Genomic DNA, 24,997 nt, shown 5'->3' on the forward strand with positions numbered 1-24,997 from the left:
TTTCACTGTAACTCATGCCAGTGAAGCCTCCCAGCCCTTATTTTGCCAATTAAACAACCCAACCTCTGCTGATTTTGCCTTGTAGGGGAGCTGCTCTTTTCCTTTGATCAGCTCCAGAGAGTTCTGCATCCATGAGTGTGGCCAAAACACCCCAGAATCTCAAAAGCATCATGCAGAGCAACACCACTAAAGCTCCAAAATGCCCCCAAGGCTGGTGGAGAAAGCAGATACTGTCTGGGAAGAGGAGGCAGCTCCCTGCAGCTCTCAAGCAGAGAAGAGGATGCTCTGATCCCAAATGATACCACAGCCAATTAACTCTTCATTCTGCTGAACATCATTAGCAAGAGTTTACTGCCAAAGTCACAGCCCCAAAGTCTTGATACATTGACCACCTTTTGGACCAGGACAGGATAATAAACACACAGAATATTTGGGTTGGGGGGCTGTCTAGTCCAACCCCCCAGCAGAGACACCTTCCACTAGATCAGAGGATCTTCCAGGGAAGGATCTTCCAGAGGCTGCAGGTTGAATCCTGCATCTTCCACAAGTGCCTTGCCAGGCAGCAAACCTGCCCTCCCAGTGCCCCAGCGTGGAGCAGAGGTGGGATTTGCAGAGGCAGACTCTGTTTGCAGGGTTTGTATTCCAAACCCCCCAGGGCCAGGAGGCTCCTGCGGGTCAGGGCAGCGCCGGATCCGGTCAGGCCCAGCAGCTGCTCTGTGCTGCCTCACGAGCCTGGCTTGTCTACAAGAGCTCAACATGCCTCCCTGGCAAGCTGCAGCACCGTGTCAGAATGCACAAACACTTGGCAGAGCAGAGCAAAGCTCCCACATCCACCCTTGCTGCACGAGGGGCTCGGCTGAGCCAGCGGAATCTCTCTGGGTGTTCCCTTCCTGCACAGACAAAGCACAGCAGCAAAGGGAGCTGTGCTCAGCCTGGCTTCTTCATCCCACAGGGCCCTGTGTTCTCACCAAGTGCTCACTGGGAGGCAGCTCTCCCCACTGGGGAAGCTGGGGATGCTCTTGATTCATCACAGGATCACAGAATAGGTTTGGAAGGGACCCTAAAGCTCATCCAGTTCCACCCCTGCCATGGCAGGGACACCTTCCCCTGTCCCAGGCTGCTCCAAGCCCCGTCCAGCCTGGCCTTGGGCACTGCCAGGGATCCAGGGGCAGCCACAGCTGCTCTGGGCACCCTGTGCCAGGGCCTGCCCCCCCTCACAGGGAACAATTTCTTCCCACTATCCCATCCATCCTTGCCCTCTGGCAGTGGGAAGCCATTCCCTGGGTCCTGTCCCTCCATCCCTTGTCCCCAGTCCCTCTCCAGCTCTCCTGGAGCCCCTTTAGGCACTGGAAGTGGCTCTCAGGTCTCCTCAGAGCCTTCTCCTCTCCAGGCTGAATGAGCCCAAATGATTCACACTTGTTCTCTCAGCTTTGGGGCCAGGAAGAACCTTCCAGTGGTTCATGCCCCATTGTGATCACCAGGAGCATCCTCTGGTCACTGTTATTTGTTTAACTCCCACATGAGCTGGACCCAGAGCCCCCAGGGAAAGGGAGCCATGAAGATGAGCAATGCATCAGCCAGGCCTTATCCAAGGGATCTGGTTCCACAGGGGACTCTTGTGCTGAGTCCAACACCAGCTGAACACTCCTTGCAGATATTTGGCTCAGGGCAGCCCTCAGGGGCTGCTGTGTCTGCCTGTCCAGCCCAGCAGCTGGGTGACCCTTGCCCACCAGCAGATGCTGGGGTTGAATCACTTAACACCGAAGAAGAGGTTGGCCCCAAGAAGGGGAGGTGGTTACCCAAAGCCAGCAGCAGTAAGGTACCAGGTACAACCCAGGAAAACAGCCATAATTAGGGGAAATGTGCTGCTGGCTGCAGGGCTTTTTGCTTCCTGCACTTCCAGGACCTGGCTGCTGGAGGATCCTGTTATCTCAGCAACTATTGCTAATGACTGAGGCTCTGTTTGCTTGCCACATCCTCGTCCAGCTGCTGTGGCTTTAAAGACAGCCAGGTCATTCCTAAAGGCAGCCTTAGCCTGGGGTCTCAGCCCAGCAGAAGAATTCTGTGGGGGTCACTAATTTACCAAGCTGTGCAGGGTGGGACAGTGTGCAGGAGAGCCTCTAACAAGTAATTTTAAAAGCTGACGAATGCACCAAGAGCACCATCATTTAATTGTGTTTCTTTATGATGATGTGCTGTAAGTGCACTTTTCCAAAGGGCAGGGAGCCGAGACCCCAAGCTGCCCCCTCTCATCCAGACAGCCCAGAGCCACGGAGAACAGATTGAAGACTAGTTTTAAAATATTCAGCAATTCCTGTATTTTGACAGAAAATGAGGGGTTTGGCAGGGAAAAGTTTGTCAGCATTTCTTTAGAAAGTTTTGTCTGCAGTGAAGAGAGGGACAAGTGTCCAGCTGAGGTCTTGAGGGCAACGTGAGGAACAGGAGACCTTCAGCTGGGGTGATTCACCTCCACCCCAGAAGGACTCACTCTCATGTCCATTTGGGGATAATTTATGGGGACTCCCACCCCATAACAAGCTGCCTGTCACAGACTCATGGAACCATTCAGGTTGGAAAAGCCCTGTAAGCCCATCGAGTCCCCCCAGCACTGCCACCATGCTCACCACTAACCACGTCCCCAGGTGCCACATCCAGGGATGGGGACTCCACCACTGCCTTGGGCAGCCTGTTCCCACCTGACCACCCTGTCAGTGAAGGATTTTTCCCTGATATCCCAACTACACCTCCCTGGTGCACCTTGAGGCCCTTTCCATCCAGCTTTCTGCTCCTGTGGGCTGGAGCTGTCCTGGATCCCTTCTCCATCATTTCAATCTTCCTGGGCATGAGCGGGTTAACTTCATTTGCTTTGCTGTCAGCAATAACCCCCCCTGCAACCCCAAACAACTCTTCCTATTTATATCCCTGGTTTAATCAGGAAGGCTAGAGCTTCCATAGCTACGTGATTAAAAATTAGGAGACCAGATTCTGTAGTGGTGCCTCATAATAACAACCAATCCTGGGAGCACAGTGGATGAATAATGGATCACGGCTTCTTGCTTTCCCTCCTTTCTTCTTCTCCCCTTTTCATCTTTTCATTCTTCTCCTCCTCCTCTTCCTCCTCTGCCTCCTCTCCCAGGCTGGAGTTGGGGTGGGGAAGAATACATCCATCCTTCATGTTGCAGAAGTTAGAGAGACATCACTGATTCCTCTTCATCAAACCCTCCACCCCAAGCAAATTCCCTGTTAGGGAGCCTGGAGACATCAATAATTCACAGCTACCTGGAGGACTGGGTGATGAAAACCATTTACCTGGGAAGAGATAGCCAGAACCCATCCTCTTCTCATTGCCATAAGCAGCTCCTCAAGGCTGGCTGCTGATCCCATAGGGAGAAATAGGAGCAAAACTGTAAAAACCAAGGATTTCTGGCACAGGCCTGACAAGTGATTCCATGTTTGTTTGCATTATGTTCTCCCCTGTCCCATAATATCCCCTAGTGGACACGCTAGATTGCCTTGCAGGGGAGGTGTTGCTACAGGAATACCAGGGGAAAAAGTCAGGAATGTCAAATATCTCACCATTAAAGTTCCCTCATTAAATTTCAAGATGGTCTTCAGAGAAAGATTTGTGGGTTGATTTTTTCCCCACTCTACACGATGAATTTTCAGTACTTTTTACAAGCAGAGGTCAAATTCAATTAATGGATTCAGTGAAGGGAGAAAAAACTACTGAAAAATGCCAGATTTGGTTTTAAACAGCATAAACTCATCCAATGAACTAAAATAAATAAATCTTAAAAATTAAAATTCATACTTCCTTTATAGTTAAATAACATCAGAATGGAGCAGAATTGTTCCAGTTTTCACATCTCAGTGACAGGCGTTCCAGCTAACCCAAACCACAGATTTTCACTTTCTTGTTCCACTCTTTTAGCCTGAGGAAATAAAAAAAAAAAAAAAAAAAAAGAGAAAAAAAAAAGTACATTTTGGATCCATGAAGAAAAGCTTTTTTTTCCCAGTTCTTGGGTTCCACCCACTGAGCTGAAAAATCCCATTACTCCCAGCACTTGGCAGCCACTGTGCACAGCAGGGAGTGCCCACAGCCCATCTGCAAATCCCAGCCTGGGGCAGGCAGCCACCTCTGGGTTGTTAGGGACCATAATCCCTTCCCAGTTCCCACTCCAGCCCAGCACTGGAGATTTTAAATCCTCCTCAGTCAACCACAAGGCAGGGGCAGCTCAGGAGCAAGGCCAGGCTTGGGGATTTCAGAGAGGGCTTAGGCCAGCTCTGGTTCTGAGGTCTCAGAATCTCTGCTGGTCAGAGTCACTCTGAGATACCTACAAGCTTTTTGTTCCCAGCCCAGCTGTCAAAGAAGGAGTCAGGATTCTTCTGTTCTCATTCTCAAGGCTGTTTATTGTTTCTTATCTATAAAATTCTTTCTCCAACCAGCTGAGGTCTGTCTGGCAGGTTGGGTTGAGGCACACTGGCCACTCTCAGGGCCCTGTTATCTTTTTTATACTAAAAACTATGTGTACAATATTTACCATAACTTTCCAATACCTATCACCTGTGTTAGACAGTGAGCTTCTACCTTAAACCTATCCAAAAGTGCCAGCATCACCCAGAACATGGAGGCCAAGAAGAAGAAGGAGAAAGACTGGACATGCCCAGATTCCTCCATCTTGCCTCCGAACCCCCATCCTAAAAACCCCAAAAATCTATTTTTCACTCTGTGACTAACTAACTATTACTCTACTTAAACTCTCTTGACTTGTAATTCTTCATATAAAGGTTGTGATTTGCTCCGTGGGTCAAAATCAAAGTCACAGGTGTCTTGGGCTCTGTGCCAAGGTGTCTGAGCCCCCTGGGCAGGGGCTGGAGCTATCCAGGACAGCCAGAGGTATGTCCTGGATTTCAACACCGAGGGGGAGTAGCACTGGCTTGGAACAAAACCAGCTCCACTTTGACAGAAAACCAGCAGATTTCACCCAACTGCATCCCCCTTGAAGGATGATGGGGTCAGAGGGCTCTGCCACCCACTTCTGAGCAGGGTGTGAAGGAGCAATTTCCCATTTCTTGAGAGTGGCTTTCATGTGTCCTTCACATTCCTGCTGACCTCCCAGCCCCACATGGGCCTCAGGACAGGTGTGCCCCAGCACATCTGTCTGTGGCAAGAACAGCATTTGGCTTCCCAAAGGTCATGGTTGGGAAGAGCTCAGTGCCTCTGGGCATTGCTTTGGGCTGGAAGGGCTCTCAATGAGGGGGTTGCCAGCAGCTTTCAGCAACAAGGAGGTTCTCTGCTGCTCTCCGGGAATTATGTGAGGCATCCATGGGATTGGGGATGCTGTTAAAGAGCCAGGGAGAGGGAGGGCTGAGCTCGGGTCTCTCAGAGCAGAAATAAAAGTGCATTTGTCTTACTTAGTCAGGAGCTTTTTATCTCTTGATGAAACACCCACCAATGGCCAAACTTTTCATGGTTCACCTCTGGAACAGGCTGGAGTCCTTGTCCCTGGGGGGATTTAAAAGCCATGTGGCACTTGGGGACCTGGTTTAGTGGTGGGCTTGGCAGTGATGGGAGAATGGTTGGACTTGATCTTAAATGTCTTTTCCAACCTAGATAATGCTCTGATTCCATGAGGAGCTGGACAAAGCTCCATCTCCAGCATAGATCCTGGATGGAGCAGACCCATCAGGGTAGCAGAGATAAAAGCTCCTCCCTGCAGGATTAAAGAACAGCCCCTCTCTCCAGCTGGATTTCCCATCTCTTGGCATTCTGGGGTGCCAGGTCCAAGAGCTGGTCCCAAAAGAGAAGACCATGCTCAGATGCCCCTCCTGTGCTTCTGTGTTTCCACCTGTCCCTGTCTCTGCCTTCATTTCCAGCAGAGATGCCCAGGGCTATGAGATACCAGCAGAGCCTGGAGCTGCAGCCTCCCACGGGCTCTCAGGTGCTTTCAAAGGAAGGCTGAGGTCTTAAATGTGTCTGTTCCCCCGTGTTTAGGTCTGCATTCCCAGAGGGAGCTGCTGAGAAGTCTCCCTGTGGCAGGAGGTGACCACAACCTGCTTGTGGGAGTAACAGGGACATCAAAGAGAGCAGGGAGAGCCCCCCATTCCTCCGTGGTCCCTCTGGGACAGAGGCTGCCAAGGGAGCCCTCCTCAAAGGCAGGCACCTGGAGGTCACACCCCTGATGCCCAGAGGTTATTCCACCCTGAATCCTACAGGTCCAAATCCAACTTCCCCTGCCCTTCTACCCCAAAACAGCCTCACCTCCCTCCCACTTCGCAGTCAGAGCAGGGGTCACACCAGTCCTCTCCAAGACCTGTATCTGTGTCCAGCAGCAGCCAGCTGGAGATCCCCAGGGAGGAGGAGAGGAGCAGGCACAGGAAGCAGGGATATTTATTTCAAGCAGGGTTGTTGCTTTCAGGGCTCACCATCTGCAGAGTTTGCAGCTCAGGGACATCCAGGGCTATCAAAACAGGACAACCCCCGACGAGGGGGAGAGAAATGATGCATCTGACTCCATCTTATCAGAAGGCTAATTAATTACTTCATTATACTATATTACACTATATTACATTACATCTAAACTGAATCTGCCAAGCTCTCAACTCAGCTCCACTGCACTCATCTCATGATTGTCCCGACAGTCCTGACACACACACACACACACCTGGCCCTGATGGGCCAAGGAACCAAAACCCCACCACTGTGGGTAAACAATCTCCATATTGCATTCTACTTTGGCACAAACACAGGCACAGCAAATGATAAGAATTGTTTTTCCTTTCTCTGAGGTTCAGAGAGTGTGAAACCCAGAAACTTGCTTGGGAAGAACTGTGCCTTGCTTTTCCCTGTGAAGAGAAATGTGGTGACATCGAGCTTTGAGGATTTAGTAGCCCTTGGTGGATTTATCTAGCACAGACCTGATCCCTCATATTCCTGCAAAGCTTGCAGCCACCTGGCCCAAGTCTCCAGCTGTTGCTGCTGGAGGTCAAATCTGAGGCATGAGAGCAGCAAAAGGCAGGTGGCTCTACCTGGGAACAGGGGATGGCACTGCCATGGCCATCCCAAACCAGCTGCAGAGTCCGAGAGGTCACTGCCAGCCCTGGCAGCTCAGTTCCCACAGATGACTCCAGCAAGGTGAGGCTCATGCTTCTAATGACATTGTCTCCTCTGTGCTGTTTCATTGCAGTTCCTCCAGATGACCCTGTCATTTTGGGGGGCCCCATCATCAGCCTGAGAGCAGGAGACCCCCTGAACCTGACCTGCCACGCAGACAATGCCAAGCCAGCAGCCTCCATCATCTGGATGAGGAGGGGAGAAGTCATCAACGGAGCCACCTATTCCAAGGTGAGGCAGGATGGGGCTGGGACAAAGCCTGTGCTACTGAAAGGGGTCCCAGGCCTGACACTTCACACAATCCCAAACATTTGGGGCAGCATCCTCAGCTCTGCAAGCTCAGACTCTCACCCTGCATCCCTTCCCATTGGGGAGCCTGGGAGGAAAACAGTCAGCAGGACGCAGGTGAGAAGCCACAAACTGTCACCAAAACGGGCTCTGCTCTGAATTTGGCTTTTTGTACCTTCTCACAGATTGTCATCACTTGGTGTGGCCCCTTCTCCCCCGTTAATCCCAGCTGGGTGTGGTGTTAATGTTGTGTACAGCAACACTGACCCAGCCCAGGTTCTGGTTCTGCAGCAAAACCTCTGCATCAAAGGGGTGGTTGCAGTGACATGTGTCCCCTCCTCCAACTACAGTTTTTCCATGAAAAATTGTCAGGGTTCTTGACATTTTTTCATTTAGACAGAAAGTCTTTATTGGGTCATGAAGGAAATAATCAAAGAGCAATCAGCAGCACACTGGGAATGGGACCCCAAATGTTCTCCTGTTTATGGGCTCCTGATGGCTGGTGAGTGTGAAAGATTCAGTAACACTTGACAGTTTTAATGAAATTTTCTAAACAGCAAAATTCAAAACCTAAAATGGGTCAGTTTGCAGCCAAAACTTCAAAGTGGGCAGTCAGAGCCATTCCTCGAGCTCCCAAAGATCTTTAATAAACATTTCATCCTCGGCCGCCACTGTGCAGCCTCCATCCAGCCTCATTCCAGCAATATCCTGATTTGCTGGGGAAAGCACAGGAGGCAGAACACTCTCCCTGCCTCCTCTACCTCCTCCTCCTCCTTGCTGGATATTGCTGCAGCCAGGGGTGAGCAGGGGAACCTGCCCCATGTCCCTGCCTGCCAGGCGAGAGGCAGCACTAATTAGAGCCAGGGAGAACTGACCCCTCTCTCTCTCTCTCAAATGGAGTGGAATTAATTAAAATCCAGGCCACTGACGTGCAACTGTTCACAGCTTACAACCCCCACCCCCTCAGGCTGTCAGGCCCTGAGGAGACAAATTTTGAGCCCTCTCCCTTTCAGACCCACAAGTAGTGGGGAGGAGAAAAGGGGAAATGCCCATCTTTAAAATATTTCCAACAAAACACCCTTCCAAAGCACAGTTTTCCAGGCTGCAGATCCATCTCCCACAGCACAGAGATCTCCATGGCATTTTAAGCAGTTGGCAGGGATGGGCTGGGAGGGGATGCCTGTTCTGCTTGGGGGGAGGCATCCTTCCCTCCTCCTGGAGTCAGGAAAACCTCTGTTTCTGAGGCTGAACCTCATTTTCTCCTGACTTACTGAAGGTTTCCATGAGGCCCTTCCACATTAAAAAAGAAAATCAGCCTTTAGAAAAACTAGCAGACAATTTTAGACATCTTTTGAGTGGGAAGTTTGGATTTTTGGGATCTTGGAAATGTTTCCCTTTTGAAGCTCCCTTTAAAATAGTTCCTCAGTTTGCCTCTTTCTGCTTTTTCAAGAGAACTGAAACCCACCCCAGCTTTTCTTTGATCCTGATATTCCAGCTAACCAAAAAAGAAGTCCTGTTTGGGTTACTGACTGCCTGAAACCATTCACACTGAGTGATAATTTCTTTGTTACTCTGAATTTCCAGTCCACCAAATGATCCATATGCAGCCCCCTGCAATCCCAGCCAGGCATCACAGAAGAGCCACAGCTGACTGAAATCCCCCTGATCCCTATTGAAGGGGACAGGGAACATTACAAGATCCTGCAGGATTTGGAGGTTAATCTCAAATAGGGGAAATTTTACGCAGACTTAGGGTTCACCTCAACCCCAGCACCAAAAGTGGGGTGTTGTTCCCCAAGGGAAGAGCAGACAGGGTGACAATAAAGCAAGGACAGGGCAGCATCCTGTAGTTGTGTGCAGAGGTGGGAATGGAGCTGGGGAAGGGGCTGGAGGACCACAAGTGTCTGAGAGGCTCAGCCTGGAGAAAAAGAGGCTCAGGGGGAACCTTCTTGCTCCCAGGGAACAGGAACAGGAGGTGAGGAAATGGCCTCAAATTGTGCCAGGGGATGTTTAGATTGGATATTGATAAAATTTCTTTACTGAAAAGGTATTCAGCCATTGGAATAGGCTCTCAGCATGGTGGTGGATTCCCCATCCCTGTGGATGTGGTGGAGAGGGATGTGGTTTAGTGGGTCAGGGCTGTCAGTGCTGGGTAGATGGATAGACTCTATCTTAGAGGGCTTTTCCAACCCTCACGACTCTGGGATTCTGGGCTGATTGTGGTAACAATTTCTCAGCATCCTTCCTTGTCTCATGTGCTTGAGAGGCACAAACCTGTGTGCATGAAGGCTGTGCCACCATGACCCAGGGAAAGCATTAGTCTTGGAATCAAAGAATCATTTAGGTCGGAAAAGCCCTCCAAAATCAAGTCCAACCATTCCCCCAGCACTGCCAAGGCCACCACTAAACCATGTCCCCAAGTGCCACGTGCACTCATCTTGCTGACATCTGTTTATCTCCCAGGAAAGCCCTGTCTTACACTGTGAGGAACAAACTTGAAGGATAAAGATTTAGGAAGAAAAACTGCCTGGCAGGGTCCAAAATCCACTGTGGATAAACCAGAGAGAGGTCAGAGGTTGGAGAATAATTCAAAGACTGAAAACCACACAACATCTTGAGAGCTCTGAGGGCTCAGCTTATCAAAGTCAGGGTTACAGGGTGATGTGACCTCCTGTAAGAACATGCAGGAGGATTAGGGGATGGTAAGGAAGCACTCCCAGGCTCCTGTGCTCCCAAAAGAGGCACAGCAGGGCACCACAGCTGGAGTCAGATAAATCAAGGGAAGAAGCACGGTGCCAAGGCTGACCAGGCAGAGCTGGTAACCACCTGATTTGGTTTGAACAGACAGGTGTATGCTAAGGAAGGCAGGAGCCTCCCCTGAAATGGAAAATGTAAACCCCCTCCCTCTGAATTGTTATAATTTTGAAATTAAGGGGCTCTCAGGCAAAAATATGGGAATAAGAATAACAGCTCTTTATTAGGAAAAAATAATAAAATACAAATGCAGTAATACAAAACACCACTGCCAGAGTAAGAGCAGGCCCTGTCCCCTGTGTCAGGGTGGTGGCACAGTCCCATCCCAGGGTGGCTCAGGGTGGTGGCACAGTCCCATCCCAGGGGGGCTCAGGGTGGTGGCACAGCCCCATCCCAGGGGGGCTCAGGGTGGTGGCACAGTCCCATCCCAGGGGGGCTCAGGGTGGTGGCACAGTCCCATCCCAGGGGGGCTCAGGGTGGTGGCACAGTCCCACCCCAGGGGGGCTCAGGGTGGTGGCACAGTCCCATCCCAGGGGGGCTCAGCCCTCCTGCAGTGCCAGCTGTGGTTCTGCTGGAGCAGGGATCCTGCACAAGGGGGGAGTTTTCCTCTGGAGCTCCAGGGCTGCTGGAGATGGGCCTGCTCTCCCTCTGGGAATGCAGGGCAGGAGAAAACTGCTGCTCTGGGAATGCAGTGGGCAAAGGCTGCTGGGCTGTTCCCAGCACCTCAGATTGGATCCAGGTAGGAATGCTTGGCTCCTCCCCTGGGCGGAGCATCTCCCCATGGGATGGTGGAATTTGATCAGCCCTGCAGGGACACTCACTGGCCATGGACAGAAGGTAATTAATAATGAGTGGCCCATGAACAGCAGAGACCTCGTGGAGGGAGGACTGGCTGGGGGAGAGATAAAGAAAACTGCCTCAAGAGCAGCAGAGAACAGCCCCAGCTCTGACAGATGGCAATAGAATACACAGCCCCATTTCCAGCCTAAGACACCACCAGGGTTTGGATCTCTGGCTCCCATCAGTGAACACCTGAGAGGTGATGATTTACCATGGGCTGGGCCAGACCACAGCACAGCAGCCAAGGATCCATGGCCAGGGTCTGTCTGTGCTGCTGGCAGCTGGCATCACCTCATGGCTGTGGGAAGTGCCCAGGCAGCTTTGTGCGCTCACCTGGCAGAAGATGACAGCAGGGTCACAAAGCCATTTGCCTCTGGCTCCCTCTTTGCTGGGATGGTGAGTGAGGTGTCTCACTGGAGCTTTCCTCCCTAGGCACAGCAGGGCTGCAGGGAAGCAGATGGGAGTTAAGAGCCCAGTTCCCAGGGAAATGCAGTGAAATTTGTCTTTGTTATTCCCCCTGAGGCTTTTGGCAGATTCCAGCCAGAGGAATTGTTATTGCAGGAAGCTGCTTGGCTGAGAAGCTCTTATTGAGCCTGGGGATGGGGAAAGGGCCCCTCTCCAGCAGGAAAGTCCTTTCTGTCAGATTAGACCCTTGTCTGACCCAGAGATGGGGCAACTGAGAGGCATTTTAAAAACTTTTTATTCCATTTTCAGTCTCATGTGAAAGGTGAAACAATACAAATGTTATAATTCACGCCACTAAAATTAGAAGCTGACTATTTCCTAATTACAAAACACTATAAGCGTTTCTTGGCCTATCAGCTTTAACCACACCATCCTGTAAATGCCATAGGCATATCATCTAACATTACCCCTCATGGGTCCCACTACAATGCATCTTTCATAGTTCCATTTCTCCAAAGTACCTAGTCTCATTTGCAAGGCCACTCTTCGAAACTTGTTTCTAGTTCCGTATCTCTCTCAAAAATGTTTGTCTTAGTCCATGGCATTTCTAAGTCAACATTTTTTATCTCAAGGTTTGCATACAAATGCACGCTATGTGAGCCTTCTGTCAGGCTTTGAGAGTTTGCTACAAATTCATTTCCAGCACTTTCCTCATCCCTGTTTCCCCCAGCAGACACTCCTCCGTGACGGCAAGAGGGAGAGCATCATGAGCACCCTGTTCATCGCCCCGTCCGACATCGAGAACGGGGAGAGCATCGTGTGCCGTGCCACCAACAAAGCCATTCCCAGCGGGAAGGAGACTTCTGTCACCATTGACATCCAGCGTGAGTACACAGCGGGCTGAGCCACCTCTGCCTGCTGGGACACCCCGGCCTCTCTGCCCTCTCCAGCCAGGGCTCTGACTCCAGGCAGGAGCAGCATGCTGTGACTGGGGGGTTCTCTTTACTGGGATACTGGATGTCTTGGTTTGGAAAGACAGGTGCCTGCTAAGGAAGGCAGGAGCCTCCCCTGAAATGGAGAATGTAAACCCCTCCCTCTGAATTGCTATAAATTTTAAATTAAGGGGCTCTCAGGCAAAAAATATGGGAGCAGGAAATAACAGTTCTTTAACAGGGAAGAAAATAAAAAGATAAAATAAACACTGCAGTAACTAAACCAACACTGACAGAGCCAGAGCACAGCCTGACACCCTGTGGGTCAGGGTGCTGGCAGCAGTCCCATTGGAATTGTGGCTCAGCCCTCCTGCAGTGCCAGGGGTGGTTCTGCTGGAGCAGGGATCCTGGAGAAGGGTGCAGTCTTCCTCTGGAGATCCAGGGGAAGAGGCAGCTGCTGTTCCTCTGGGAAATCCAGTGGAGAAGCTGTGCTGGTGTTCCAGAATCTCCAGATTATATCCAGGTAGGAATGCTTGGCCCCTCCCTCTGGGCTCACATCTCCCAGTGGGATGCTGTAGTTCTTATCAGCCATGCAGGGACATTCAATAACCTGTTATCAGCAGATGTCCCCCTGGAGGGAGGAGTGATTGTGGAAGAGATAAGGAAAAACTGCCCACTGAACAGAAGACAACTGCCATACAGATGGCAAATAGAATACATCTGGCCTTGCAATCTGGAACAGTGGAATATCACAGAGTGAAGTCACAGCCAGGAGATTTCATGACCCCTGAGCTCCCTGAGGAACACCCACACTACAGAGATATCCTGCTTCCCAGTGTCCATGGATCTGAACAAAGCAGCACCAGCTGCCATGCTCTGGGTGGCCCCACTGTGCCCTGACCCAGGCCCTCAGGGGTCTTTGGAGCAGGGATGGATCCCAAAGGGTTTTGGGTGAGCAAGCAACACCCCTGGGCACGGCCACTAGCAGAGATAATCCCCATTAGGATTTCTGGTGCAGAATCCATGTTTCCAGACTTACAGGCAGTTCAGTGATATGTTTTTTTGTGAGACACCTGATCAGGACAGTGTCCCTCCCATGACACAAAGCCAGCACCAGTCACCACCTCAGGGGACAGGGCTGTGGTCAGAGCTGTACCATTCACCCTGTGCTGTAAATCCACAGAGCAAAATCTGCCATCTTCCAAAATTCACATTTCACAGGTCTCTTCCCTCCTCCTCTGTAGCAGCCATTGCTCTTGGGCTCCTCCCAACCCCTTCCAGCCACGCTCCATTCACACACCCAGTTCCTGCAGCTGTATTTACCCACGACTTGCAAAAGCAGGATGTTCAATATTAGCATGCCAGCTGCTTCCCAGAGACCAATTAAAACTGGCAAACTCAACTGAACAAACTCAAGCACAGCAGAAAATTCACCATTTAAGACTTCCAGCTTTTGCTGCCGGAAGATTACCAGGCTCTTGGGTTGCTGCCTGCATGTCCTGACAGAACTGGGCAGATAAAATGAGATAATAGCTTGGGTTATTTCACAGCCAGCAAACAGCTACAATAGCTGGAGACACACTCACACAAACAACGTGGAGCAGAGACATCATTACACCAGGGCAGTACAGTGTGGGCTGGAGACGTGAGCTGAATCCCTGAGCCACATGGAATCTGCTTGGGAAAGAGAAAAACCCAATAAAGAACACCAATTTCCACTCTGAGCTATTAAATTCTCCATGCTGTGAATATAATAACAGTAATATTCTACCCAGCTATTAAAAGTATGTTGTTCTTAATGGTGGCTAATGAGGATATCAGTTTTCCAAAGCTGGATGGGTGATGGGATAGAAGAATACTGAGATGGATTAACCAAGCTGAGATGGGATGGATTTTGACCTGGATGCAAAAGCCTGCTCTAGCTGCATCTAGTAACAGAATCATGGAATTGTTAAGGTTGGAAAAGACCTCCAAGATCATCAAGTGCAACTATTAACCCAGCTTTAGTTCATGAGGTCTCACTCCCAGCCTCGTAGACAACCAGCTGCATTCACTTTGCAAAGAGCTAAAGGTGCTTTTCCTAAGCAAAAAGTATCTGGACCACTTATTTTTCCCTAGGGAATTATTCTGGGAAGTCCTGCTTGTGGGTCTTCTTACAATATCTAGCGGAGAAGCAGCACCTCAGGGAGAGAAAGAAGTGGTTTCTGGAGGAATAAGGAAAAGCAGGCAGCTGCTGTTGGCTGGGAAGCTCTTCCCAGCCTAGCATGAGCTGCAGCATCCCCCTGGACCCTGCACTCTCCACCTCCAGCAGTACAGGTTGAATTCACACCATAGCAAACATCACCCAGCTGCGTGGTTTGAGAGGTGGCCTTGCAAAAAAATCCCAGGGAACCAAAAATAATCCTTCCCAGGAAGCAGAAGCCTGGTAAATCACTCCTACAGCTTTCTTTCATTTTCTTCTGCAACTCAAAAGAACATCAGCAATGCTCCCAGGCAGCAGAGAGACACCAGGATGGAGGTTATCCCCAGGAAGGGTGTGTGCGTGGTAGGAGAGATTATCCTCTTTCAGCTGATGGAAAACTGAAGTTGGGGTCCCATCAATCTCATGCCTGACCATGACAGCAGCAATGAAAGAGCTGAGTCATAAAACCCTCCCCTCCCAAATATATAAAAAAGGGGGGTTGGTGGAAGGAGCTGGAAAAAACCCCAGTGCAGGCTCTGTAATGGAAACACTAAGCAGCTCCAGCTGGAACATCTGTTCAATGTGATTTCTGTTCCACCAGCCACATCAAAGTCAGCCTCCTGTGAGTTATGCGCTGAACATCACAAGTGGGATTAAAATCATGTTTAATAGTTTGATATGCCATAAACTATTTATACTGCAGGAGCCCAGTGGCTCCATGGCAATGCACACCCAGTGTGCTGGGATGGGGAGGAGCAGGGTTATTGCTTATCCAAAGCCATTGCTCCAAGCCCCTGCACACACATGTGCAGTTGCTCCTTTTTACACCTTTTTTTGTCATGGCAAGAAGAGATTTGGCTGCATCTGTATGTTTTTGCAGGAGGTGGGAGGAGGAGAAGGAAAGTGGAGGGTGATGAGGGGTGATATCACTGTGCTGGAGGGTCTCCTGCTGGGTTTATCCTTGGAGCTTTGCAGTGTTTGATTCCCTTTTGTGCTTCCCACTGGGGAGTGGAAAGCCCAGGGCTGGAGTGGCACTTTAGCCTTGGTGAAGAGGTTGGGAAGGGTTTGTCCACAGGGGAGGGGAGCACAGAGAGGGATCTGCACCTGGCAGGGCACGTGCCAGCACAGTGCCTGCAGCCCACGGAGCTCAGCCTGCAGCCATTCCTGAGGTGCTGAGTGCGAGCAGTGGGGGCTGAGAGGTTTGCCAAGGTGTGTCCCGGGCTGCAGGGCTGCTGAGGAGTGATGCTGGTCCTGGTGCCTGTCCCGGTGCCCGTCCCCGCAGCACCTGTACCAGCACTCACACCCTCTCCTCCCGCCACCTGTGGGCTGGCTCTATCTCATTACATCATTCAAATTCATTACAAGAAGCCAGGCAGGAATTATAATTGCAACTGAGTGGAATTACATCCTGATGAGTTACAATTTGTGTCTTTTTTCCCTTTAAATGCCCCGAAACACAGTGGCACAGGCAACCCACGCTATCCGCAGCACCCACAATACTCGAAAGCCCAATCCCATTTCTGAAAGGAGAGATCAAAGACTTTAATTCATTTCCTTTGCTTTTTTTTTTTTTTTTGGTCTTTTTAATTTTTTTTTTATTATTATTTTGAGTGCAGGAGGGAGCCGGGCTCATTTTAATACAAAGAGGTTCCTCTCTGTAAATCGTAGGCACAGCTCCTAACCCATCAAACAATGGGGAAGCTACTAAAGAGAAGTGTGATTCATACTTAACAAAAGAAGGTGATTAGCTGTTGTTGTCTAACAATAGGGAAGTGTCAGGATGCCTGGGAATGAATTAGGAGCCCGCTATACATCTCTGGGCTGCTGTGTCAGGGAAGCTCATTTATATTCCCAACTGCGCCCATCTTTATTGTCATTTGAATTGCACATTTTAAAATGAAATTAGGGTAAATTGAAAATACCTATAATTTCCCCGTCATAATTTCCCATCAGGAAGGCAGGTGGCTTTGCTCACAACAAAGCCAGCCTCCGGCGGGGTAAATACCCCGGGGCGGAGAAGGAGGAGGCTCTGGAGCGCTGCCGGGACTCCGCCTTTCTTTCTCTCCCCTCCCGCCCAGCCAAGGTCACTGCCGAGGCCACCTCCGACCCTCCGCTGCTGTCCCCGAGCTGACCTGGCCCCTCGCAGGGCTGGAATAACCCAGCCTTGCTGTGCAGGCAGTTCCCACAGCAGTTTGCTCAGCTGGAGCCCGGAGCAAAGGCAAAGGCACCGAGCGGGTCCCTGCAGCAGGACCTGACCTGGGCGTGCTGGAGGGAGAGGCCAGCCGGGAAACCTCCATCCCTGGAGAGCCAAGGACACCCCTTGGGCTTGGCTGGAGCCATGACTCCACAGCATCCCCACGGGACCTCGAGCCCTGGGGTGTCCAGTGGTGACCCCACACCCAGCCCAGGGTGCCGGGCTGCCCCAGCACACCTGAGGCCAAGGGAGGTGCCCTGGACCAGGGGTACCACCCAGCTTCTCTGCCCCTGCCCTGTCACCTGCAGCCTTTCCCCGTTTTCCAGCTGGAAAGGGCTTTGCTGGAGCAGTTGGAAGAGGAGAGGGGCAGCAGAGAAAGTTGAACGTGTAACATGTCCTGTTTTAGGATGTTTTTCATGTGTGCAGCAGACTCCCACCTCAAGGCAGGAGAGCCCCTCAGCTGGGTCAGTGAGCCCCAAGTCCCTCTGCCATGGGACAGCTGGTTCTCCAGGCACCAAAAAAAAAACCCCACAAGGCCATTTCTTTCTGCTTTTTGCCCTCAAATAAGGTCCCATGCTTAAAACCTAAAGCTGAAGAACTCAGTCATCAAGAAAAATTAAAACAACTCTTGGATATTCTTCATCTGAACATTTCACCCATTTCCTGCTTGCTTTATCGGTTCTTTCCTAAATTTTATTTGCTGCTAAAGCATTTAGATGCTTTTCATGTGAAAAGGAGGAGAGAAACTGAGGAGCAGTTGGAAGACTGGAGCAGCCTGTGACACCAGTAAGGCCTTGGCAGAGATGATTAGGCTGATGAAAGAGCAGAAATGCCACTTTAAAGTTAGAGAATAGACAAAAAATCATTGTTATACAGCGAGATATTAAACTGGAGTGTCTCAAAGCAGGCGAGTTTATGTCCTTAAATGAGAATCAGAGCCAGCAGTCACATTTTCCAAGTGAAATGTTACATCAAATGGTGTCTGTGGCTCTTCTTCCTGTCTTATTTGCTGAAGCCCTTCAAGAGAAGAGCAGCGTTCGTGGCATCAGCTTGTCTGACAAACCTTATATGGCTTTAAACTGAAAAATGGCTTCCCACTGCCAGAGGACAGGGTTAGATGAGATCTCAGTAAAAAATTCTCCCCTGAGAGGGTGATGAGGCCCTGGAAAAGGTTTTCCAGAGAAGCTGGAAGTGTTCAAGGCCAGGTTGGGCAGGACTTGAAGCACCTCGGTCCAGAGGAAGGTGTCCCTGCCCATGGTAGGGGGTGGAACTGGGTGATCTTTGAGGTCCCTTCCAAGCCAAGCCATTCTGGGATTCTGTGATATCACAGCTCTTTTGCCAGGCTTTCTGGCAGCCAAGTTTTGGTTTGTAGCCTGAGAAGCTGGCAGGCAGCAGGCAGGGGATGCCTCAGCTGTCCTGGCTTGCTCATGGGCTGTCTCTCTTTGCAGACCCACCCCTGGTGAACCTGTCCGTGGAGCCGCAGCCGGTGCTGGAGGACAACACTGTGAAGTTCCACTGCTCTGCCAAGGCCAACCCTGCTGTCACCCAGTACAGGTGAGGTGGCACTCCTGGCACCCCTGGCACCTCAGTCCAGCCCTCTGCTGAGAGCATCTCGCCTTCCCCTCCAGGTGACCCAGAAGAGCTCAGCACCTCTGGCTGTGGTATTTTGACGGCCCTTCCAGCTCCTCCTGTGTTTCTCACTGCTTGGTGCTCACTGTGGCTCATCCCCACAGCCTCTGCTACCCCTGTATGCAATGGCTGGAGCCAGCCCCCCTCTCTGCTGTGGCAGGGTCCTTGTCCCCACTCTGGTGGCTCCCTGGTGCCACTCTGGCCTCGATGGTGCTGTTGCACATTGAGAGGCTCCTCTTCTGCCACTCACCAGGTGTCTGCCACATTCTACAGCTTCTTGATCAGGGATTCATGGGCACCTGGAGTGGATTAAGGAGCCTGGCACTGAGCTGGCAGAGCCATCTATTTGGGGACATCATGAGCGATGCACGCTGAGTGAAAAGTCTATTATGGGAGAATTCCTCTCCTTTTTTTGCACACTCTTTTATGATTTGAACAAAGCAGCTCTGTCGCCATCTCCGTGTAACCCTTAAGCAACCACCATCAGCCTCTCTGTGCCCAACATGGTGGAGCTGAGCTTGGGAGGGGCCAGAGCAGAGGTGCAGGTGCCAGAGATGTGAGGGGACACAGGGGATAGGATCTCCTTGAGTGGGACATTCTCCCTGAGTGGGTGGGGTCATCTCTGCTAGCCACAGTCTGCAGTGCCCCTGCACTGGCCACGGTGAGCTCAGAGCAGGGCACAGGTGCTTGAGGAGATTTGGAGCAGCAGGAAATGCATCACTTGTTGCTGAGGGAGGTCTGGTGTGCAGGCAGTGCACAGGGTCCCTGCCAGCCACAGGCCTCCCTGGGCCCTCTCTTCTCTCTGGTGAACAGGGAAAGAATCTGAAGGAACAGCTGGAGCTGTGCCCGGGGAGGGTTAGGTTGGATTTCAGGAAGAGGTTCTGCCCCCAGAGGGTGCTGGCACTGCCCAGGCTCCCCAGGGAATGGGCACAGCCCCGAGGCTGCCAGAGCTCCAGGAGGGTTTGGACAGCGCTGCCAGGGATGCCCGGGGGGGATTGTTGGGGGGTCTGGGCAGGGACTGTGCTGGACTCGATGACCCTTGTGGGTGCATCCCCACTCAGGAGATTCTGTGACTCTGTGAGTGCACACCCAGGGATTGATGGGCAGGAGAGCAGATGCTCTGCACTGAGCAGAGTCACTGCCATGGGGCCTTGGCTTTGGGTGTGAGGTTTCCTAGATTAGAAAACACCCCTCCTATCACAGTTTTTTTTGTCTAAGCAGACAAATATGGGTCTGGGAAGTGGGGCAGGCTGTCAGCACACTTTGGGAGAAAAGAGCTTTGTGTAACAGGTACAGCACTGTCCTGCCTCATCCATCAGTCACTCACCCCTCCTGCCTAGAAGGCCTGAGCATGCACACACAGGCTCACCATCCATTCTGGCTCTGCAGAACCATCCATGGATAAAAACAGAGGAGGCACCTCCGGGGACAGGTTACCATGACCCTCCTCCTGTTAGGCTTGTACAGCTTAATTAGTACAATCAAGTTTCTGGGTAGGAACTATCCCTTCCAGCTGGATAACAGCACAACAAAGCAGTAATTGTGTTCCTGGTTACACAGAAGAGTTATTAATTCAAGAAGTCAATTAATGTCAAAGATACAAATAGCCCTGGTTTCATATTTACAGCTGGAAGGAAAACAAAGTGCATGGCAGGCTGGGTGAAGGACCCACGTGGTTCTTAGCCCAGGACTGATTCTGGTACAGTCCAAGGCAATACAACCATCTCTGGTCAAGGAACCAGACAGTGGCAAGACCCTGGCAAACCTTCTGCTCCATCAGCCTGATTCACAACAAAGGAATCTTCCACATCATCCCTGAACCTAGCTGGGCTGATCCCTTGTGCCATGGAGCAGCCTGGAAGGCTCCAGTCAAGGGTTTCCACTTCCTTGGACAGGGATTTTGGACAAGGGAGAATGGATTCCCACTGCCAGAGGGCAGGGATGGATGGGATATTGGGAAGGAATTCTTCTCTGTGAGGGTGGGCAGGCCCTGGCACAGGGTGCCCAGAGCAGCTGTGGCTGCCCCTGGATCCCTGGCAGTGCCCAAGGCCAGGTTGGATGAGGCTTGGAGCAGCCTGGGACAGTGGAAGGTGTCCCTGCCCATGGCTCAGGGTGGAGCAAAAAGAACATTAAGGTCCCTTCCTGCCCAAACCATTTTGGCATGCTGTGATTTCTCTCGGCTGTTTCTACCCTTGGGATCCATGCCCAAGCCAAGCTGAGTTGCTTTTCTCCACCAAGCAGAGGTGGATCCAACACTCCTCTCCCATCTTTGCTGCCATCTTGGTAGCACAGGTTTTTGCTGTCCCCTCTGGCTGCACGTGCCACCCTCTGCCCTCTTCCTCCCTTCTCACACATCCTGAGGCCACAGGTCTTGTCACCCTTCCTGTCCCCTGAGCCTCCATGATTCCACTTTGCTGCAAATGGCTTTGGAATTAATTTCAGGATGGATTCTACTATTAAAAATAATTGCATGTTTTTTCAGACTATGCTTTCCCATAAAAAGGGTTTGGGACAGGAAAAAAAAGGCATGACAAATTCAATCACTTTGGATTTTTCATTTCTTGAGCTCCCTTAGCATGTAAACTTCACACGAGGCTTTTTCCCTACCACTGTGACAAGCAAACAGGACTCAGCAGTGCTCGCTGGGGCTTCCTTCTGCTTAAAGGCTCTGATTGATGGAGGGGGGATTTGTTTCCCTTCCATAAGATCCCAAAGCTCTTCACTATGTAAAAGTGGCAGATGTTCCAGCATTTAAGCTTGGAGCCCTTTGGAGTGGGACATCCAAGCAAGGAGCTCCCTGCACCTTGACACTGGCCAGGAGAGAAGGATGGGAACTGTAAAGCCCGAGGCCTGAGACATCTGGAGGTTTGAGAAGGCAGAACATGAGCTTGGTGCCATCCCCAGGCTCACTCAGGACCCCACCACTGGTGAAAATGAGCTTAATTCTGCCTTAAAAAAACAATAGGAAGTGTGATTTTTTTTTTTTTTTTCTCCTTGGGCAAGACCACTCTAATATATCTCCTATGGCTTCCCTCATGCTTGGACAGAGATCTTCAGACAATATTTATTTTTAATTCCCCCCCCCCAATATGTTTGTCAGTAAATAACTCTGAACACGAAGAATGTTTAAACAACCTAAATCCCCTTTTGTGGCCATAAATCCACAGCCAGCTTTGCAGGGCCATCCCTGCCACCAGCACACCAGCAATCTTCACCTTGGTGGAGTTTTTGAGGAGCCATAGGTTTTGCATTGGGTTTGCATCCTGGGTTTTCTTCCTGGGAAAAGCACATGAGGTCAAGTATCTCACCCACAGATGTTTCCCTGGAATCCATGCACTGGACTCTCTGTTAGGATGAAGCCACTAAAACACCTCCATGGACCTGCTGACCCAAGATTTTAAGCCCAGACCTCCTATTCTCTTAGCTAGGAGGGCAAGGGAAAAGAAACAAAATTCAACACAATTTCCCAAGAGATGAAAAGGCCCCTCTGCCCCTGTAGAGAACACAGTTTTGATTAAATTGAGCTGCTTTTTCCTTAGGAAGTTTTCTTCATGCCTGCTTGTATAATCACACACAGGTCGATTTTAATGCAAGAAAAACTTGGTTGGAAAAGAGACCTTGGAGCAATCGACTCCCAGAGCCAGAGTGGAAAGTTACAGCCTGCACCTTGTCTTCTCTTCTGAAGGCAGAGGGTTAATGGCATTTTCTCAAAACTGACAGATTTTCACAAAATCTTTGGCCTCAGTGGCATTTTCTAAGCAAGAATCCCTCTTCTTTAAAACCTGCTGGCATCTTATGATGTTGGGAGGCAGGCAGGGCTGGGGCAGGCTGGCCTAGGCTGGAGGCACAGCTCCTCTGCTCCTTTCCTGGCTGAGGAGGCTGGAGCTGAAATGCCAGCCCTGCCCTCGCTGGCAGCAGCCTGAGCAGGAGCAGCATTTCCCCAGGGAGGTTTGTGTGCCCACGATGTCACTGGGCTGTCACTCACTTGTGGACACAGGACAGGCCAGTGTCACCAAAGGCAAGGGAAGGGCAGAGGCTGGTGAGGTATCACAGTGATCCTGAGCAGAGGGTTCTGGCACAGGGGTGAATTAACCCTCTGGCAGCAGGGGTTTGCTCTTTGGTTTTCCCTCCTTCCACATACAGCAAGCTTTGCACTGACACATCCTACAGCTTCTGTAGGTTCTTAAACCCCATCTGGCTGGGTTTATCCCACCTCTGCCAGGTTCCCTTTGGAGCTGAAGGGCAGTTCAGCCCACCAAAAACCTCCTTGGGTGTTGCCAGTGCAGCATCCTCCACTTGGAAAAGGCTCAAGGGGACCTGGGCTCCTCGGCAGCGCTTCCCTGGATGTGTCCCCATGTGCTTTAGCACCACAGTCATGAGGCTGGAAGCCCAAAGAGGCTCCCTGGTGTCCCAAGGGTGGCAGGACACCACATCAACCTTTGCTCTCCCCTCTCTTGGGCCACTGCCAGCCCCTGCCAGCCCGTTTGCTGGCAGAGCATCCCAGTGCCAGCTAATGGCTTCAGCACACATCCTGCCTCAACACCCCCTCCCACGCGCCTCTGCAGCTTCCTGGGTGGGTCTGGGATGGGGAGGGGGAGTTGGGGAATTTACTGGCTTTCTTTTGCTGCAAGCAAACGGGCAGGAAAGGGAAAGGGAGAGTAATTAGCTGTCGCCGTTGTTCTGCTACCTGCGATGGCGGGTAAAATTAATGGGAAGCAACAGAAGTCAGGGCGACGTGAACCGACTCCCAACCAGGCCTCCTCTTTGCTCCCTTCAGATCTCTCTATTTGCCAATCTTCTCGTGGCTTTTGATGTCTGTTGTGTGTCTGTGGGGTGTTTTTTTGCTCTTATTATTTATCACTCACAGTAAGAAAGAGAATCTTTAAAGTGGCAGAAGAAAATGGGAAGGTTTAATATTGCAGGAGGCAGAGTCCCTGAGCATTTCGGGCTCCTGAGCTGATGATTATTTTTGTGGAGCAATGGGGAGCTGGTGCAGGCAGGGCAGTGATACAAATCTCATTCTGAGCATCCACACAGAGCTCTCGCCCCCAGGGCTGGCAGAGACCTTTGCAAATAATGTTATCTTTGGTGGCAGAGGGAGACTTGTGCAGCCACCTTCCAGCACCAGCTGCAGTTCTGGGGACCACTGCACTTCCAAAGAAAGGTGTGGGACTGACAGACAGACACACAGACATAGCTGAGAAGAGGGAGACATCCCTCCCAGCTGCTGCAAGGTGTTGAGCACGGCAGCTGTGAGCAGCGCACAGCTGGCTCTTCATAGCTGAGGCATGTTGCAGAAGTCCAGCAGGTGCTGCAGCAGGAGCAGAGGTCAGGAGGAGTCAGGGGACATTTATTTGCCAGCCTCTCAAGGGATGGTTCTTCCACTACTTCCCATCCCACGGCCAGACAGGGATCACAGCAAGTGCAGTCCAAGCAAGTTCCACCCACCCCTGCTGGGCTGAAGCCCAGGCTGCTGCCTGAATCACAGCTCTGTGAGTGGCAGCTGCAGCTCAGGGCTGGAGCCCCACCGTCCCCCTGGTCCTGCTGAGCCACCCCACAGCATGCCCTGTCCTCACCTCCACGTGCTTCCCCCTGAGCACTGGTTGTTTGTTGGCTCAGTAAGGCAGGAAAGCCCTTGCTCAGTAAATACTGTTACATCTCTGAACAGCAGCTCACCGTCGCTCATTAAATATTAATCCAAACTCAACTGCTTCTTAATGAGGTTTTCTCTGAAGGCATTGGGGCTGGAACACACCTGGTGGGAGGCAGTCCTGGCTTCCCCCTGGCTCTACCCAGGGAAAACAAAGGGACAACAACAGGGAAAAGCTCCCTGGTCCGGTTCCTCTACCCTTCTCCACAGGATAGGCTTTTCCCACCCAGCTTTAGGAAAACAAGTGAACAGCCCAACTGCTTTTGGTGTCTCCAAGGATCAGGTTTGGGGTGTTTTGGCTGCTGGCCTTGGGGAAAAAAGTGGCAAAATTTTGTGGGTACAGAAAAATTTCACCTGATATCAAGGAGCTGTGAGAGAGAAAGAGAAAATCACAATGTGCATCATCTGTGCTTTGGCCTGCCTGCCTTACACTGTGCAGCTTGGAGGCATTCCTCCCACGGAGACACATTCCCACAGTTTGTTTGAACAAACCTGGGGAGAAGTTCAAACTCCACAGAGCTTTGCTGCTCTTTACCCTTTGAGCCTTGTCTGCACCAATTGGGGACCTGCTGGCACCTCACCAGATTTATTCATGAGATGCCTCAGCTCCCACGGGGGAGTCAAGTTCTGCAAGAGCACGTGCCCCATGTCCTGCTGGAAATGGCTTGGAAGTTTGCTCAGACACTCAAACCAGCTCCCTCATGGCTCAGCATTGCTTTGGTGCCTGGCAAAGAGCAGGAAAAGCAGCAGAAATCTGGGAAAGCCTTATCAAAGGGATGAGGAATGGAGGAGGGAATGAGCAGCTGGTCAGCCCTTGCTTGGCTTGGCAGAATCATTGCACTTTCCCTGCCCCAGTGGATGTGGCTGGATGGACCAACTCACTGCCAGGAGCACTTCCATCATCAGTCAGTTGTGGGCTCAGCACACAGACCCAGCTTCTCCAAAACAAATCCCAAGGACAGAGCCAAGAGACATTCCCTGCCATCCCTGAATGGTTGGTTAAGGCAGA

General features: G+C 51.1%; 1 protein-coding gene across 2 annotated transcripts in view; it reads left to right on the plus strand.

The window, feature by feature from the left end:
• KIRREL3 (kirre like nephrin family adhesion molecule 3) overlaps positions 1 to 24,997 on the plus strand; it is a 378,028-nt gene that overhangs the window by 309,888 nt on the left and 43,143 nt on the right. For both annotated transcript variants that reach the window (XM_059867349.1, XM_059867350.1), the window contains exons 5-7: positions 7,188 to 7,345; positions 12,135 to 12,285; positions 18,158 to 18,263. In XM_059867349.1, the coding sequence (XP_059723332.1) occupies positions 7,188 to 7,345; positions 12,135 to 12,285; positions 18,158 to 18,263 (415 nt within the window). The remainder of the gene's footprint in view (positions 1 to 7,187; positions 7,346 to 12,134; positions 12,286 to 18,157; positions 18,264 to 24,997) is intronic.

The sequence above is a fragment of the Haemorhous mexicanus genome, chromosome 24, assembly GCF_027477595.1.
Source record: "Haemorhous mexicanus isolate bHaeMex1 chromosome 24, bHaeMex1.pri, whole genome shotgun sequence".
NCBI classification, from domain to species: Eukaryota; Metazoa; Chordata; class Aves; order Passeriformes; family Fringillidae; genus Haemorhous; species Haemorhous mexicanus.